General features: G+C 47.1%; 1 protein-coding gene across 15 annotated transcripts in view; it reads left to right on the forward strand.

The window, feature by feature from the left end:
* Positions 1 to 19288, forward strand: part of STAU2 (staufen double-stranded RNA binding protein 2) — a 414157-nt gene that overhangs the window by 158940 nt on the left and 235929 nt on the right. For 14 of the 15 annotated variants that reach the window (XR_012797298.1, XM_075583378.1, XM_075583368.1 and 11 more), the window contains one exon: positions 16906 to 17118. The exons of the other annotated variant lie outside the window; for it this stretch is intronic. Coding sequence is in view for 13 of the 14 variants with exons in the window: in XM_075583378.1 (XP_075439493.1) it covers positions 16906 to 17118 (213 nt within the window). In the remaining variant the exon portion in view is untranslated. The remainder of the gene's footprint in view (positions 1 to 16905; positions 17119 to 19288) is intronic. 15 annotated transcript variants of the gene reach the window in all.

Consider the following 19288-nt stretch of genomic DNA (forward strand, 5'->3'; position numbering starts at 1 on the left):
GTGGGGGGAAGTGAAAGGCGGGGGCGTGAAAGGCATGGGCGAGGGTGAAAGGCAGGGGCGGGGGGGGGGGGGTGAAAGGTGGGGGGGTGAAACCAGGGTCGGGGGGGTGAAAGGCAGGGTCGGGGGGGTGAAAGGCAGGGTTGGGGGGGTGAAAGGCAGGGTTGGGAGGGGGTCGAAAGGCAGGGCGGGGGGGGGTGAAAAGCAGGGCCCGGGGGGGGGGTGAAAGGCAGGGCCATGGGGGGGGTGAAAGGCAGGGCCCAGGGGGGGGTGAAAGGCAGGGCCCAGGGGGGGGTGAAAGGGAGGGCCCGGGGGGGGGGGGTGAAAGGCAGGGCCTGGGGGGGAGGTGAAAGGCATGGCCCGGGGGGGAGGGGGTGAAAGGCAGGGCCTGGGGGGGTGAAAGGCAGGGCCGGGGGGGAGGTGAAAGGCAGAGACGCATGTAAGATCCCTCCCCTTGCGGTTCCTCACCTCGCACCTGGCCGCGCTCCTCCTGGGGTTCTCCTCCCTCCTGGCCTCCGCCAGCTACCGGTCTGACCCTGGGGATGACGCAGAGGAGCTAGGCCTCGGCCCCGCCTCTCGGGCCGGCCTCACCTCCCCATCGCCTCCCGGGCCGGCCTCTTCCTCCTCTTAGGGATGGGGAGTCGGTGGAGCGGCCTGTGGAGGGGGGGGGAGGGGAGCCGGAGGGAGCGTGCTCTGGGGGGGGGGAGCCGGAGAGAGCGTGCTCTGGGGGGGGAGGGGGTGGGGGGGAGAGCACTGGGGAAGGGAGAGCCGGAGGAGCGCTCTCGGGGATGGGGAGCCGGTAGAGTGGCCTGTGGGGGGGAGCCGGAGAGAGCGTGCTCTGGGGGGGGGGGGGAGTGGGAGAGCGCCGGGGAGCTGGCTCAAAGGCGTGGAGTGTGTGAGGCTGCGGGTGTGTGAGCCGGTGGGGAGGTAAGCTTTGTGTGATGGGATCCAGCGGCCACGGGGTGAGGAGGTGAGTGGCCGGGTGGTTGTGCGTGTGTCTCACCCCCCCCCCCCAGCTGTGGGCGGGTGAGAGGAGTTTGGGAGTTGAGAGCCAATAAGAGACGTGCGGGGACGGGGACGGGCCACGGACCAATCTGATTGGCCAGAGGGTGAGTGACAGACCAACTGACCAATCAGATTGCCCATAAGCACAGCAAATATACAACGTTTTCAAATATATATATATATATACAGGTGACTAATATTTGTCATAATTAGCATTAGTCCAGAGACCACTTCAAACCATATTCTTTCAGGCAATCCCATCTCTTCATCATATGAACCTCATGGCCTTCCACAGTTCTTCCAAAGCTATACCAGTACCTCAAGGATCAGGTCTCCAACAGTTCGCTTCATCAACTGCTGGAGAGTTGCGTGTGCTCCAGACGCACATTGTGGCAAGCTCTCAAACTGGTAAAACCCAAGTGGGCACATAAAAAGCAGTCTTTTTCCCTACCATCTGTAGTATCCACTCCTGAAGTCTAGAAAATAAATCTACTTGCTCCCTGTAAGAGAAACCAGGGCATCTTCCACCCTAGGTATGGTGTACTGATATTGTTCAAAGTCTGGTACTCTATGCAGATTTATACTCTGTGTGGGAAATGGGATTTTTGAACTGGGGGTATTGCTAAATCCATTGATGTTATTAACCTCCCCCCCCCCCCCCCCCCAAAAAAAAAAAAACTCATGGGTCGATCTCCACCTGTCATATAATTTCAAATGTAAAACATTGATCATAAATTGAGCTTATGTAACACCCCTATCCCACCCAGCAGTCAGAGATAGGGTGTACATAATATATCTTTCTCAATGTCTCTGTTTATATCAGACAGGGCTCACACATGTTCCCATGGAGTGTGTAGCTCAGTTGGTTTACCTCTTATCTCAGGGTTTTCTCTGCTTGGGGTCAGACCAAGGTTGTACAGGAGTGGAATAATTGTAGAACAGGGCACCAGGAACTTTTAACTTGGATATTTACTGGGTGCACAAATCGGCATACTAAACAAGCACGAACAGTTCTTTTCCTCTTGCAAGTTGAGACAGTTCACCTCCCTGGTCCCTACATAACCCAGAGTGATGACCTCCACCTTTCCCTTCCAATCCCTACTTAGACTTGAGGAATGATGACCTTCACCCTCTCCCTTCCAATCCCTACTTAAACTGGGGGATAGGATGAAGTACTCTCTCTTGCCTCAGGAACTGACACTTCTTTGTTGGAGAGGCTTCCAGTGCTTGAGGCCATTGCCCTCATAGAACTATTAACGACACAGGTCCCTGCCGATCTCTCCCTTCCTTTGGGTAGGACTGCACCCACCCCCATCTTGGCCAGGCTAAGATTAGAACTCTGTAGAATGGGTTCCCCCACTACCCCCTACGCAGGACAGGATAGTCTCCACCCCTGAGGGGCTGGACTGGAACAGAACTCCAGGACTCGCTATAATTATGAGGAATCACCTTCTTATACCAGGGGAGTGGCGAACCGCCCCTGCCCCTATAAATGGGCAGATCTGGTTGTATCCCAAGCCACTCATCCTGCATGTGACACCGCCTGGTCCAAGACCTGTGCCTGAAAGCTGCAACATATTGTACTTGTAGAGGAAGCTAACTCACATGCAGGGCCATGTGCTAGTTGTTAACCCTAGCATTGCTTGCTATTACAAGGACTTATATGCCTGACCATAGAAATATAGCAGGGTGCTACACTTACAGAAAACAATTATAATAAAAATAATCATCTGTTATCACTTATCAGCACATAACCAAACGGCTTTAAGTTTACAAAGAGGTATAAACATTTTTCAATAGAACATTTAGAAAATAATATTACTGAAACTGAAATACATTTGATAATGTCCCACAAACTTTTACATTCGGAACCATCATATAGCACTTTTTCTTTTTGTATGCCTTTTTTTCCCTAGAAGAAGCTAAGACTTACTGTAACATAAACTTCTGGACTGAAGAGAGAAATAGGTGGCCCAACAAGTTCATAAAAAGTATGTTTCGTAGGTGTTCCAGATTAAGACTTGTACGTTGTGGTGACATGGATGAATTAATTCCATTGAAACTCCTCTCACACTCTGCAGTGGAAATTGGTATTAAATTAACTGTGTCCATTATTTTTTTAAGATCCTCTGTATCTTAATTTCTTTACTATCCTTCTATTCTTTGGAAGCTCTCAGTGTATGTCTTCTATGCAATCCAAAATTCTCTGCCAATTCTTCTATTTCATTGTCCCCGTCTGTAAAATTCAAATTCTGCGGCCAATCTTCAATGCAATGGTATCAAGATTGTCTGATTAGTGTTTCACACCTTTCTTTGCATACTGATGCTGGAGTAAATAGCCTGGATTTCATATTGTTCATCAAACATTTTCAAAATTGATTGCTGTTGGTGGTGGGACCTTTACCAACATGAAGTAAAACATTACTAAACTTAATTTTTCCAACCGCTTCTTTAACTTTGATATAGAACTTGCCCCTCTGACTCCTGTGACTCCTGTGACTCCCCTGCCCCCTCTGACTCCTGTGACTCCCTGCCCCTCTGACTCCTGTGACTCCCTGCCCCCCTCTGACTCCTGTGACTCCCTGCCCCCTCTGACTCCTGTGACTCCCTGTCCCCTCTGACTCCTGTGACTCCCTGTCCCCTATGACTCCCTGCCCGTCTCTCTGTCACTTTCTCATGTGACAGTCACAGAACAGAGACACACACAACAGAACAAATACATACAAAACAGAGACCCAAGGCCTCACCTCTACTGCCCATGTGGCTTCCTCCTCTGGTTGGCCACACCCTGCAGGTTCCTGACACCTCTTGATTAGCTGTATTATCCAGCAGCAGCCAATCGGGATAGAGGAATCTGTCCTTCTCTCTCCCTGTTCTGGGAGATCAGGTGAATCCTGTGGCACTCTTTTGATCCTTTCACGGAAGCCCAGGGTACCGTGGGACCCCGGTTGGAAAACACTGTTGTAGATAATCCACGCAGGCTTTCAATCCTGATTTTTTGGAGATCTCTGGTACAGTCAATATAATTTGTCACAAAAAAATTGTTAATGATTCAGCCTTGCAACTTCATCAGCAGTCACTCACGCTCAGTTCAAGTCTGTGATTAGCACAGTGCAAAATAGTTGTATTAGGGAAATCATCGAGGAATACTTTATCAAATCTAGCATTTTGTCCGAGTATAACTAATGTACCATCAGATGTCAAAGAAATTACATTTTCCGTCGGATATTGCATCGTAAATCCTGAATTTTTTTTAGACTGTCTAAAAGGGGCACCATAAATATTTTTGGGATTTTGCACCACATTGTAAATGTGCCAAAGCAAAATAAAAAGAAACTGTATCATCAGATTCACCAACAGCGGTCCTTAGGCAAATTACAAGAACGGTTTTGCCATTGATGGTATTTTATTCATCGACCATAACAGACAATTGGGATTTTTTTGTTCATAATATTTTGGACTACAGCCTTATGCATTTCCTGTCCAATGGGGTTTGCAATATCTGCGTAACATTTTCGGGAATGTAAAACATTTCTTACAGTTCAATGTCATGTTCCATATCTGTAAAAGGTCTAACTTTGAAAAGAAGATGTGTGTCAGATGAGCTCCGCACCAAAAGCCCCAAAATGGTGACATTACAGGAGAAACAGAAAAGAATAAACACTAAGGCTGCGTCCATAGGACTGCAGCCGTGCGGAGGAGCACGGAGGCTGAGGGAAAGCGGGTGCTTTCCCTGGCCTTGGTCCGCGCGCCGTCCGGGGGCGTGTCGGGGGGTGCTGTGACGTCACGGAGCTGGTTCACCCTCCTTGCTTTTTGGTTGCTTTTTGTACCACTTACTTGGATTTTACAATTACACTATTCTTGAGATACATGTATTCCACGGGTTTGTTCGACCCCCAAAAGAGAGATCGTGTATCCTATATTTGTATTTTTTGTCATAATGCATGGGTATTCTTGTTTCATTGTTAAAAACATCTCACAGGATCCAACAATCTAGAAAATCACTTGTGGAATTTTTACAAATAGACAATTCTTTCTCTTGAAGTTGTATAGATTTAGAAGTCGATGCCTTGGGACTGGGGGGCTAGGTGTCGAGGACATCTCAGATAATTAAAGTTTTTTTTTTTTTTTTTTTCCTTTTTTCACTTTCAAAAACACAAACATTATCGGGTTCAGAGCACTTTTTCTTAAAGTATTTTAAAACACATTTTTGAGTGCGATCTTAAACACGAAAGTAAAGTTTCAATTAACCAGAAATCAAAGGTCACTGACATCATGGCAAGGGTTCCTGAGAGTTCAGCACTAGCAGGGGTATTTCCGTGTTAGAAACTACAACTTCCATGAACCTTGCAGCAGGTTTGTGATGTTAGCGTGTCCTTATATGGCTTTATGCTGGTTGCAGTTTCAGAACGGGCAGGGACAGTGCTGATGCAAGGAGCCTGAGGAAAGCTTTACTAGTGTAGCCCCCATTCCCTATGACCATGGGAACTACGCGTGCTGATTACCTGTGGCTCAGAGAAGGCCTAAACCTCTGGCGCTGGGAGCCTGGGGCGAGCTCTCGCCCTTCTCTGTACAGCACCTCCACCTGATGAGGGATCCTAGTGCAGCGGGATAACTCCTCACAGGAACCACTCACAGGTATAATATAACTGTTTATTGACACACTTATAACAATAATATCCCCAACACAATGATCCAACACAATGTTCACCACTCTGGTGGGGTTCCCGCAAAGTACTGAGGGTGCCCTTGGCACCTATCCACCCCGGTGTTTACAGAACAGTGCCCACCCAAAGTGTGTGGAGTAGCGCTACTGTTGTGTGAGATCGTTGGTGCACGGTGGTACCTTCCTGTTCTCAGGCCAGACCAGGGTATACTGGCGATCCTGAATCAGCAGGTCCACAACATGACCCCACAACGTGGGGTCTGCCAAATCCTCTCTCTCCTTATGGTGGTGTCCGCCTCTTGAGGGAGTTCCAGCAGGAGTGTCTCCCTTAATGTCTATAGGGTGCAATACTATGGCTGTGAGCTAAGGGGAAGCCTATCTGGGGCCTTCCCTTCAGCACACACAAGCTGGAATGGGCTCAGGGGCCTGCGGGGGAGATCTGGCCTAGTCCAGGGGCTACTGGCACCCTGGGCACGTCCTCTTCCCTTGCCGTCCACCTTCCGTCCACCTTCCAACTAAGCGTGCACTCTGCTCCAAACCTATCTCACCTGCCTCTCCTAGGGGATTATGGGACATGTAGTCCCTTGTGGAGCCGTTTTCTAATATGGCCACCGTAACTCTGTCTGCGCATGCGCATGGACTTCACTGCGCATTCGCGAGTCCTATGATGGCGACCCCCGCACACCGGGTACACTGCGGCACTCCGGCGGCATCTGTCCTCCCAGTAGTCTCCCTCCCCGCACCTGAGGTAAGCGAGGAGCTTGGCTTCACTAGTAATTACCACAGCAGGGTGTTCCCATTCATAGCAGGGACCCTGCTGTGAGAATCTTAGATGTAGCCAACTTTACTGTCCGACCACTGCTACTTAAGGTTGGGGTACGGTTATCTCATCACATGCAGTTGCGGTGTCGGAGACAGTAAAGTTGACTACATCTGTACTGTATGAAAACTAGTTTGTTACTTGGTCAATAGGTGGTGCTAGCAGGACTATATTAATAAAAATTAAAATAAATATATCTTAAAAGTTAAATGGTACATATATAATTTGAATTAGCCAATTTTCTTATTTTATCTAGATTTTTTGTTGATCTCCGTAAGTAGGTAGATGTCATCCTTCCCCTTCTTCCCCCCCCCCCCCCCCATTTCCAGTCCTGTTTATACTGCAGCACTTTTCTTTCTTGCAATTGGAGAAGCATAGGGAACCTTCATGACATGTTAATATGCCAGCAGATGTTGAAAACAGGAACCAATTACAGTGATGAGTAATACACACACAGGTATAATATAACTGTTTACTGACACACTTATAACAATAATACCCCCAACACACGTCCCCCCCCAACACTATGATCCCAACACAATGTTCAACACCCCGGTGGGGTTCCCCCAAAGTACTTAGGGTGCCCTGGGCACCTAACCACCCAGTGTTTACAGAACAGTGCCCACCCAAAGTGTGTGGAGTAGCGCTACCCCTGTGTGGAATCGTTGGTGCACGGTGGTACCTTCCTGGTCTCAGGCCAGACCAGGGTATACTGGAGATCCTAAATCAGCAGGGCCACAACATGATACCATGACACGGGGTCTGCCAAATCCTCTCTCTCCTTAACAAAAAAAGGTTTTAAACCACTACTTTATTTATTCTCTCTCCTCTTTTCCCACCCGTCCCTTTCTCCCCTCCTTTTCTCCCCTCAATTCCTTTCTCCCCTCACTCCCTCTCCCACTCCCCCTCTCTCTCCCCTCCCCCTCTCTCTCCCCCTCTCTCTCTCCCCTCTCTCCATCCGTGTGAGGATTCAGGGATTGCGTCCCTTGCGGCGCGGTTCCTCCTCTCTACAACACAGTATTGCAGCGGCTGCTGCCTCCGATCTTCCCCCCGCTGGTGCGCGCTCCCCCGCTCTGTTTACAGAGCGCAGTGCGCACCCGCTCCTCTTCTACCAGGTCACAGACCTTAGCTCCGCCCCCTCGGTCACGCTGCGCTCGGCGTGCACGAGTGACGTCGCGCAACGAGCCCCAGCTGCGAGTGAAGATTGCTGTGAGCCCTTGTCTCCTGCAGCCTATCCTTTGCATCTGCAGAGGCTCCGCCTCCACTCCGCCCCTTCTCTTACTGGTTCCGGTCTCCTATAAGAAACTGCCTCTTCCTGTCATACCTTGCTGAACATAACTTTGTGTAGCCTTTGCGTGTGCCTGTCTTGTCCAGCCCAGTCTTGTCTTGTTCTCTGCAGTTAACCTCTCGTGTACCGACCTGGCTTTGCATTTGGATTCTCTCTGGCTCTTGACCCCTGGCATACGGATAACGACGATGAGTACCTCTCCAACCCCAGACCACAGGCTTACGGACTCCAACTACGTGTACCTCTCCAGCCCACGGACCCCAGTAAGTATTGGATTAACTCTTTCTACATACCCAGACCCAGCAACGCTACAAACCACATTCTGGGCTCGCCCCCGCTACTGTGGGTGTGTGGCACAGTCCTTCCCACCTCAGTGCCGGGGTCAGGTCTTGTTTGTGGGCTCGCGCAAGCGTTACAGTATGTTCAGCCCAACAAACATTGACCCCCCTGAGGTGGGCCAAACCACAACTGCTGCTACTCTAGTGGGAAACATACCCCAGGAACCACGTCTTCCGACACCCAATCGGTATGCGGGTGAACCCCTAGGATGCCGAGGCTTTCTAATCCAATGTGACATCCACTTTGAATTAACCCCTTCTCGCTTCCCTACCGATAGGTCTAAAGTGGCTTATATCATTGCATTGTTAACCGGAGACGCACTGGCCTGGGCATCTCCTATCTGGGAGTTAATGCCTGAACTCACGCAGAACTTTATTTCTTTCAAAAAAAAGTTTCAGCAGGTTTTTGACACTCCTGGCCACGAGGCTACTGCGGCCTCTTCTCTTTTCCATATCACCCAGGGCCACTGGACCATCGCGAAGTACGCTCTTGAATTTCGGACTATTGCCACGGAAACCGGTTGGAACAACAAGGCTTTAACTGCAGCCTTCTGGCATGGCCTCTCTGACTCCGTGAAAGATCAATTGGCTGCACGTGAAAGACCCACTGCCCTGGAGGATCTGATCTCTACATGTATACGGGTGGATCAACGCCTCCAAGAGAGATGAAGTGAACGCCGGACTACATGTACGCCGGTACCTATACCTATCTCTCCTACTCTCTCTCCTTCTTTTGTTCCAGTTCCCGAAGCGCCAGACCCCATGCCGCTGGGTATTCACCATTTGTCCTTTACAGAAAAGCAGCACCGGAGAAGCGAGGGGCTATGTCTTTATTGTGGCCTAGCTGGTCATTTGGCGTACCACTGTCCTACGCGTCCGGGAGAACGCCAGCGGCCTATAAGGTATGATGGAGTTTCTTTGGATACCATATCTTCTTGTCCTCCTTCCAAGAAAAATATGCCAAAAGGATCCTTCTACCTATCATAATGGAGGGTACGGACTTTCATATTTCTGCACTTGCCTTCATCGACTCTGGGTCTGGAGGAAATTTCGTGGATCAGAATTTTGCAATAAAACACCGGATCCCACTGCTTGGGAAGTCCACTCCCATAGGACTCGAAGCGATAGACGGTCATCCACTCCAGCCTGCCTTTATCACCCTGGAGTCCGTGATCTTCACCCTTTCCACCAAGGATGGACACAAGGAACAAATCTCGTTGGACGTCATTCATTCACCATCTGTACAGGTAATCTTGGGCCTCCCCTGGTTACAACTGCACAATCCCGTGATTGACTGGACTGATAAACAACCCATACGTTGGTCTACCCCATGTGCCATTCCTTGTGTCCTCACTTCACTCTCTCTTGCCAGTTTAGAGACTGCGGGTCCTTCCAAAGGGTGCCTTCCAGAAGTCTACCATGAGTTTATTGATGTTTTCGACAAGGTCCGTTCAGAGATTCTTCCTCCACATCGTCCCTTCGATTGTCCCATTGATCTGATTCCTGGTGCCGTTCTGCCTAAAGGCAAGTCTTACCCCCTGTACCTTCCAGAGTCCCGAGCCATGTCCAAGTATATCCAGGAGAACTTAAAAAAAGGCTTTATTAAGAACTCCACCTCTCCTGCTGGGGCAGGGTTCTTCTTTGTAAAGAAAACGGACGGATCTCTTCGCCCCTGCATAGATTATAGAGGCTTGAATAAGATAACACAGAAGAACCGTTACCCTTTACCACTCATATCTGAATTGTTTGACCGTCTACAAGGTGCCTCCATTTTCTCCAAACTTGATCTCCGGGGTGCCTACAACCTGATACGCATCAGGGAAGGAGACAAATGGAAAACGGCCTTTAACACCCGCGACGGCCATTATGGGTACCTAGTAATGCCGTTTGGACTCTGTAACGCCCCTGCGGTCTTTCAGGAGTTTGTTAACGAGGTTTTTCGGGATGTTCTCAATTTATTCGTCATTGTATACCTTGATGATATACTAATTTTTTCTAAATCCTTGCCTGAACATATCCAGCATACCAAGCTAGTACTCTCTTGACTTCGTCAGAATCGTCTGTATGCCAAGATGGAGAAATGTATGTTTCATAAAAATTCTACTTCCTTCCTGGGTTATATAATCTCCGAGAAGGGATTTTCCATGGATCCTGAGAAACTAAAGGCGGTATTAGATTGGCCCCAGCCCACGTCGCTTAAAGCCATCCAGCGATTCCTTGGCTTTGCCAATTATTATCGTAAGTTCATCCATAAATTCTCCACACTGGTTGCTCCTATTACCGCTTTGACCAAGAAAGATGCTGATCCTTCCTCCTGACCTCCGGAGGCTGGTCTTGCTTTCGAGTCTTTAAAGAAGGCCTTCACCACCGCTCCCATTTTGCAACCACCCCTCCCCCTCCCTTCCCTTCACGTTGGAGGTCGATGCTTCGGATATTGGAGCCGGGGCAGTGCTCTCCCAAAGACGTTCTCCTCAAGATCACCTGCATCCATGCGGCTACTTTTCCAAGATATTCTCCCCCGCGGAGATGAACTATGATGTAGGTTATAGAGAACTTTTGGCTATCCAACTTGCACTCCAAGAGTGGAGACACCTTCTTGAAGGTACCGAGAAACCGATCCTTATTCTTACTGACCACAAGAATTTATTGTATATTGAAAGTGCTCGACGCCTTGGTTCCCGTCAAGCTCGCTGGGCTCTTTTTTTCTCAAGATTCAACTATGTAATCTCTTAAATTCCTGGTACAAAGAATTTGAAGGCCGATGCTTTGTCCCGTCAATTCATTTCCGAAGACCGATCCGACGACCTTCCAGAGAATATTCTTCCTTCAAGATTTATCATTGCAGCAAATTCCTTCGATATTTTGGACAAAATTCTGGACTCTCAAACCGGAGAGAATCTCCAGAGGAAAGGTGCAGTTCCTTGTACACTGGAGGGGTTTCTGTCCTGAAGAACGTTCTTGGGTCTCCAGTGACCAGATTCACGCTCCCGGCTTGCTCAGACGCTTCCACGCCAGGTGCCATTTATGGATCGTCCGGAGTTCGATACTCAAGGGGGGGGGGGGGGTACTGTGAGGATTTGGGGATTGCGTCCCTTGCAGCGCGGTTCCTCCTCTCTACAACACAGTACTGCAGCGGCCGGTTCCATCCGATCTGCCCCCCGCTGGTGAGCGCACCCCCGCTCTGTTTACAGAGTGCGTGCGCACCCGCTCCTCTTCTACCAGGTCACAAACCTTAGCTCCGCCCCCTCGGTCACGCCGCGCCTCCGCTGCGCGCGGCATGCACGCGTGACATCGCGCAACGAGCCCCAGCTGCGAGTTAACATTGCTGTGAGCCCTTGTCTCCTTCTGCCTATCCTTTGCATCTGCAGAGGCTCCGCCTCCACTCCGCCCTTTCTCTTACTGGTTCCTGTCTCCTATAAGAAACTTCCTCTTCCTGTCATACCTTGCTGAACATAACCTTGTGTAGCCTTTGCTTGTGCCTGTCTTGTCCAGCCCAGTCTTGTCTTGTTCTCTGCAGTTAACCTCTCGTGTACCGACCTGGCTTTGCATTTGGATTCTCTCTGGCTCTTGACCCCTGGCATACGGATAACGACTACGAGTACCTCTCCAACCCCAGACCACAGGCTTACGGACTCTAACTACGTGTACCTCTCCAGCCCACGGACCCCGGCAAGTATTGGATTAACACTTTCTACATACCCAGACCCAGCAACGCTACAAACCACCTTCTGGGCTCGCCCCCGCTACTGTGGGTGTGTGGCACAGTCCTTCACACCTCAGTGCCGGGGTCAGGTCTTGATTGTGGGCTCGCGCAAGCGTTACAATCCGCCCTTCAACCCCTCTGCCCATCATCCCCTCCCACCCTCTCCCCATACCTCCCACCCTCTCCCAATCCCTTCTCCCCCTCTCTCTCCTCCCCCTCTCTCTGCCTCCCCCCCCTCTCTCCCAACTCCCCCCCTCTCTCTCCCCTCTCCCCGCTCTCTCCTCCACCATCTCTCTCAGCTCTCTCCATTTCTCTCTCCCCCCCTTTTTTCCCTCCCATCCTGAGGATGTCCTCCATGTCCCACGTCGGATGGGAGCTGGGGCTTCACGAACGGATTCGGAAGTTGGGCGAGTCTAACTTCCAGCATCAGCCGAATGCATGAGGTTGGTTGCAGTGGAGGAAATCGGACGGCCGACGGGGAAGTTGGGCCCGATTGTAGGGTGAGCCAAACTGCCAGCCAGGCTCTCCTGGCTCGTCCCGGCTCTATCCCCATGTTTGCAGCCCAGGCTATGATAGGGAGTTCCTACATCACCCTCGCTGACTTCATTTACCACACACCCTCTCTCTCCTCAATGTCACCTCACTAGTTCAATTTTCCTGCTGCAACATTGGTCTAGAATAATTTTTATTTGTTTATAAGATGTTTTACCGGGAAATAATACATTGAGAGTGATCTCTCGTTTTCAAGTATGTCCTGTGCATATTTTGCAATACAACATTACGTAATATTTACAGACATTTCATGTACAATTAGAGACAATAATTGTTATGCTCGTATTTAACAGTTACAGACCAGATTAAAATGAGAGACAGCTGAAGTCTTGAAAGAACTTAAACTGAAGGCAGCTTTGAGAGTCTGTGGTAGGTTGTTCCAGATGTGGGGTGCATGGTTACAGAAGGAACAGCGACCGGATTCTTTGTTGAATCTTGGGACAGAGAACAGTTTTTTTGAGTCAGATTTCAGGTGATAAGTGTTGCTTGTGGAAGGGGTGAGGAGCTTGATCAGATTTACTTGCCCAGAAAGTATTTGAAGGCAAGACAGGAAAAATGTTGAGTTACGTAGTGTGTCTAGTTTGCTAAAGTGAGTTTGGGGTTCTGTAATATATATTATAGGCTAAAGCAGTAAAATTCCGGGCATTATTGAAATCCCTGCTCTCTGATTGGTTAAAATTCCGGACATTATCCAATCAGTAATGCCCGTAATTTTTGCAGCTGTGAAATGTGTTCATTTTCAATGTTTGTATTTCCAGCCAATCAGCTTTCAGAACAGCTCTGAGACAGGGCGGGGGATTGGACATTAGCAGCAACAGCTCTGAGACAGGGCAGGGGATTGGTCAGGAAGTATCAGCCACGGGTTGGCACCTCCCCCGAGCTGACTGAGATTGACTGAGCAGATTCAGTTGAATTGGGAAGGGGGAGGGGGGAGAGAGAAAGGAGTCTGCAAAGAAGTAAGTGGCTGTCTGCAGTTTGTTTGTGGCTGCAGTGTGTGTGTCAGTAGCAGTGTTTATGGGTGTTGCAGAAGTGTGTGTGTTTGTGTGCTGTGCTGTTGTATATGTGTTTAGCAGCAGCAGAGTTTGTGTGTAGAGGTTCTGTGTGTGTGTGTGTGTGTGTGTGTGTGTGTGTGTGTATAGAGCTCCAGTGTGTGTGTGTTTGTGTGTATAAAGCTCCAGTGTGTGTGTGTGTGTGTGTGTGTGTGTGTGTGTGTGTGTGTGTGTGTGTGTGTGTGTGTGTGTGTGTGTGTGTGTATAGAGCTCGCGTGTGTGTGTGTGTGTGTCAGCAGCAGTGTTCATGGGTGTAGCATGTGTGTGCAGCAGCACAGTTTATGTGTAGCAGAAGTTTGTGTGTGTGTGTAGAGCTGCTGTTTGTGTGTAGAGGTGTTGTGTGTGTGTAGAGCTGCTGCTGCTGTGTGTGTGTGTGTCTCCGTGTCAGCAGCAGCGTTTATGGGTGTAGCATGTGTGTGTAGCATCAGTTTGTGTGTGTGTGTAGAGCTACTGTGTTGTGTGTTGAGCTGCTGTGTGTGTGTATGTGTAGAGCTGCTGTGTGTGTGTGTATGTGTGTATGTATAAAGCTTCAGTGTGTGTGTGTTGTGCTGGTGTGTGTGTGTGTGTGTGTGTGTGTGTGTGTGTGTGTGTGTGTGTGTGTGTGTGTGTGTATGTATATGTATGTATATGTATAGAGCTCGTGTGTGTATGTAGAGCTGCTGTGTTGTGTTGAGCTGCTATGTGTGTGTGTGTGTGTGTGTGTGGAGGTGCTGTGTTGTGTGTGTGTGTGTACACACAGAGGGGGCGGCAGTGTGTGGATATAGATAGCTGCAGTGTAAGCATATATAGAGGTGCTTTAATGTATTTACCATTTTATTTTAATAAAAAAAAATCTATATATCTTTACATAAGTGTCTATTATTTATGAAAAAAGCCTACATTTAGCCTATAATAGTAATAATCCCCTCAGAACAGGGCATTACTGGCCAATAATGCCCTGGCTGGGTTAAAGTCCCTCGGCTTCACCTCGGACTTTCAACTCTTCCAGCCAGGGCATTATTGGCCAGTAATGCCCTGTTCTTCGGGGATTATTACTTAATTATATCCATCGTAGTCTATAATTAGCATTAGCATCTTCTGTGTGATGCACTTTATGACCAATGGGTTTAGAAAGGATTTGTTCCTGCAAAGTACACCTAGTTTGGCATAGGTTTTGGATGTGAGAATATCAATATGCAACCCAAATGTTAAATGGGAGTCCAGCTATATGCACAGATGTTTAAAACTAGTGACAGGGGCAAAGTTGATGTTAGATTTGGTCAGATCTGTAGCTCTGTCGTTGGTAGCTGTAAAAAATTAGCTTCAGTCCATAATATTGTAATTAGTTTTGTCAGTGTTTAAAAACAGTTTGTTTTGGGAAATCCAGTATACAAGTACTTGAAAAATCAGATTGAAGTACGTGTCCATTGTCAGAGCGGGTAAGGCTGTGTACATATAAGAGAGTGTCATCCGCATACATGTTTTGTATTGTACAGCTCAACCCCGTTATAGCACGATCCACTACAATGCGAATCCGCTTATAACGCGGTCTGAGCATGGCTCCCGATTTGAAAACTGAGTAGGAGCCCCAGAATAAGGTCATGCAGGACCAAACAGTAATCTAAGGGTTAGAGCCCAAAATAGACACATGTTGGCATCTACCCGGTAGGTAGGAGTGAAACCAGTTTAACCGTTTCCCCCTATTCCCGGGAACTGAAGCTTATTTTACAATATTATATGGTCAACAGTATCAAAGGCCTTTGCAAAATCTAGGAATATTGCACCAGTAAGTTGTCCCAGTTCCATTCCACACTGGATCTCATTGCAGGGTAGATACAGTGGCGTGCTTTGGGATAAAGCTGGATTTGAAATTGGCTAAGGAAATTTGTCTTGTTATAGTGAACACTTTATTGGGAGTGGACACATTTTTCCATCATTTTACCTTTACCCCCTGTATACGTGCAGGAGATATGACTGGCTAGTCAGAGCTCTCCAGTCTTCCCCCAAGCAAGACGTTGTGTTTTCTTTTGCAAGGGTCCTTCAGGCTCTGCATAAGATAGCTATTATGTCTTGTTTCCTCTGATTCTTTCTGAGCACTTGCAAGTTTCCATGGCAGTGGTCTTCAATCTTTTTTGGTTAAAGAACCCTTTAATTATATTGTGACATTTTGTGTAACCCCAACCCTCTCCAATAGTGTGTCTGAGATCTGATGCATTGTTAGGAATCCCAAACCTCTCCAATGGTGTGTCAGATCAGATGCATTGAAAATGTTTCTGTATTTGGTACAATTTTCAAATTACCTGAAAATTACTAAAGGGAACCCTTTAGAGATTCCTGGGGAACCCAAGGGTTCCTAGGAACCCCTGATGAAAAAGCACTGTTCCATGGAGATGTAACAATCTGTACTGCAAATAAGAGTTGTGTTAGAAGCAGCTTCACAAGGTCTGAGAGGAGCAACGGAACCTTACTTTGCATACAAAATAAAGTAATACGTCCTTAAAAGGTTTAGCAACTCAATTTAATGATCAGGATGCTGGTTTAAATGCCAAATGTACAGATTGGAGTGCTCATTAACACCAACAGAAGAGCGTTCAGAAATGCCAAGGGTGGGTTTCGGGTATTCAATGGATTTCCCTGTAGTCTATCATAATTTTATTACACACTACTTTTTATATGTGTAGGAGATGTGTGCATAGGTTTTAAAAGATGAGACATATTTTTAGGAGAAATCAAAATAGGCTTTTACTAGACGACGATTTTAAACAACCAAAAAAAAACAGCTTATGCGTCGTCAAAAAGGAGCAGCAAAGAGTTCTGACAAACATCATTCCTAGTCTCTATTTAAGGGTTGGAAGGCTAAGCCCATTTCCAACCATAAAACACTACTCCAATGGGAGGTAAGTTTTACCTTTGGGCCCTTGGCTTTGTCCAGGTTGTGGTAGAATAGGGGAAACAGTGCAAAGGCAGGCTGCTCTGTACAGCGGTCCAGTGTGTCTTGTGTAGGGTGGTTTCTTGTGCGCGATCCAGGTTTAGCTGTTTCCTGGACAGGAGAGGTCTGAAACGCAGGCTGCTCTCTATAGTGGTTCAGGGTATGTTTCTGGGTCAGAGTGATTCCCGTAGTCACTACTGCAGGGTTTTTAAAGTCTGCTAATGAGCCAGGTAGAGACTGATTAATTGCTTCAGGCTGCAGATTAACCATCTCTCTGCTGGACTCAGTAGCTAATGATAAGATTTTTCCATCAAAGCCTTTAGACAGGGAAGAGACCCCGTCACAATATTATATTGTATATTGTATATGGTACACATTTTTGTATATTTATTATTACGCTGATAAAATCTACTCTCCTGCAATTAACTATTTTATTCACTTTGTTGGAATATGGCTACCATCCTACTTTTTGTTTTAGTGTCTGCATTTGGATTTGCATGTCTGTCACAAAAAAAAAAAAAAAAGATGTATTTAAATGGAGCCATTGCTTGTTTTTCGGGGGTTTTTTTTTTTGAGCAGGTGACCAAGGAAAGTGGACCACCGCACATGAAGAGCTTCGTTATCAGAGTAATAGTGGGAGAGTTCACTGCAGAAGGCGAGGGGAATAGCAAGAAGCTAGCCAAGAGGAGAGCTGCTGCTGCCGTCTTAAAGGAACTCCGAAATCTCCCACCCCTTCCTGCAATTGAAAAGCCAAGACTTTACATAAAGAAACGGCCTAAAACCATCATAAAGGTAGAGTTGGCTTTAATTTTACGTATGCCTAGGAAATTTGCTTACTGAAAGATGAAACAAACAGCTTCCAACCTAGTTTAAAATCCAGTAAATATAGAGGGGTAAACTTATATATTTTTTTAAAGCACTTTTGATAATGCAAATTCTTTTCTCAGTCTCTTTGTTTGATTTTGTTGGTCCATTAAAACCTCTTAACATCTTTGTCTTTGGGCTTTTTTTTTTTTAAAGATCTCTGCCCTTTTAATTTCTTACACCAGTCATCAGATGGTAATCTCAATACTCCAGTACAGTCTCAGCATTGTCTATCTAAGAAATGCTCTTTGTGTTTTCAGAGCTCTCTAACTCAAGTATATCCGCATGCATCACTTTCCATAAACTGCATGTACTGTAGAAACATTGGCTTGAGTGGGGGAGACTTGCCCTCCACTATCATGTCACAGACTTTGGTGGTCATGTATAGAGGATTGATCAGTTTGCATTTTTATCCTAATCTATAGCTTGAGAACTACTTAAGACTCAGTGTTCTGTAACACAGAGCTGCTAATACTGCAAATGCCCAATATTGAATGATCTAACCTTGACATACATGTACACTACACTGCTCCTGCCTGTTCAACATCTGCTGTCTGCTTTTCTGCTGATACCAGTACATGTGCTTCTTAAGGCCTCGGCTATGTTCCCTGCTTGCTGGCGGAAGCGCGCTAATGCGCGCTCCCGCAAAGCACTGAGCCCCTACAGCCGCAATTAGAGCGGCTTTAGTAGGGGCTCACCTATGCTTCCGCAAGCGCGCGGAAGCGTAGGTTTTAGGGGAATTTAAAATTCCCCCGCTTGCCGGCGCGACAGGCCGGTCACGTGAGCGGTTCGCCCAATGAGGGCGAACCAGCTCCGTAACGTCACTGGCCCGCCCCCGGCCAGTGACGTGCCCGCCCCCGGCCCGCCCCCTGACGGCCCCCTGACAGCCCCCTGACAGTGCGTGCGGTAAGCAACCGCAAGGCCAGGGAAAGCACCCGCTTTCCCTGAACCTCAGCGCGCCTCAGCGAGCAAGCAGGGAGCCTGGCCGAGGCCACTGTTGTGTGCTTAATGCTCTGCAACCATCAGAATTATAAGGAATATAACAAAAGTTTAAAAAATCGGATTAATAAAAATTGAATATGGAGTACAGTTTTTGGCACCACTCCATAAAAAATACTTTATGGAACTAGAAAAAGTGCAGAGAAGAGCCACCAAATTAATAAAGGGGATGGAAAATCTGACTTGTGATGAAAGGCTAGCTAAATTATATTTGTTTACATTAGAAAAGAGGCGTCTAAGAGATGATATGAGAACTATATACAATATTTGTGATAAGCACAAAATAATCAGCTATTCTGTGTTACTTTCCTTTTAGTTCTCCTTACAAATAGTCAAATAAGAACATGATCATAAAAAAACATGTTATTCTAAGAACAAAGGTTAACAATTCTTTATTACCAGAACATAGAAAGCATATAACTATTGTTAAGATGTTTCATTATTAGAAGACGTTGTAAAAGTTGAATACAGTTATTGTGTTGTGTATGTGCAATGTTTAAGAGACAAACATCTGTCAGTACACATCTTAGAACCCTGTTCCTAAGATATTGATGTTATTTGACCAGAAGTTGTTTTAAGACTGTCAATTTTAAGTTTATTTTGTTTTCCACATATAGAGAAGCAAAACTTTTATATGCACACATGGTTTTAATAGAGTATCCGCCTTTGCCATCTGTGAGGCAAGCATTCATTCTCTAGGCCATTTTTGTGGTTTTCCATTGACATGAAAAGTCTGAGAGCCTTGAATCCAACTGTAAAAGGGTTTAAGGCTGCACTCCACAAAAAAGAAAAATGCATACAATTTACTGGTGCTGCTGGTTCAAGGAAGTACCTGCCATAAACTCCAAAGTATGCCTAGTCACTTGATAAAGACCATAAGGTCGAAACGTTGTGTGGCACAATAAATCTTTCTTATTCAGAAATCCATGGAGCGCTGGATCTCTTCTTTTCCTCAGCCTTGAATCCAAGGCATTACAAGCAACACTGCTCTTGCAGGAGGGCATACATAATAAGTACTTCAAGATAATGAAGATCGCATTTCATAACAGTCATAATACAAATGTAGGAAGGGATGTTTAAAAACTATGTTAAGCTTAGA

This window comes from Ascaphus truei, chromosome 2 (genome assembly GCF_040206685.1).
Source record: "Ascaphus truei isolate aAscTru1 chromosome 2, aAscTru1.hap1, whole genome shotgun sequence".
NCBI classification, from domain to species: domain Eukaryota; kingdom Metazoa; phylum Chordata; class Amphibia; order Anura; family Ascaphidae; genus Ascaphus; species Ascaphus truei.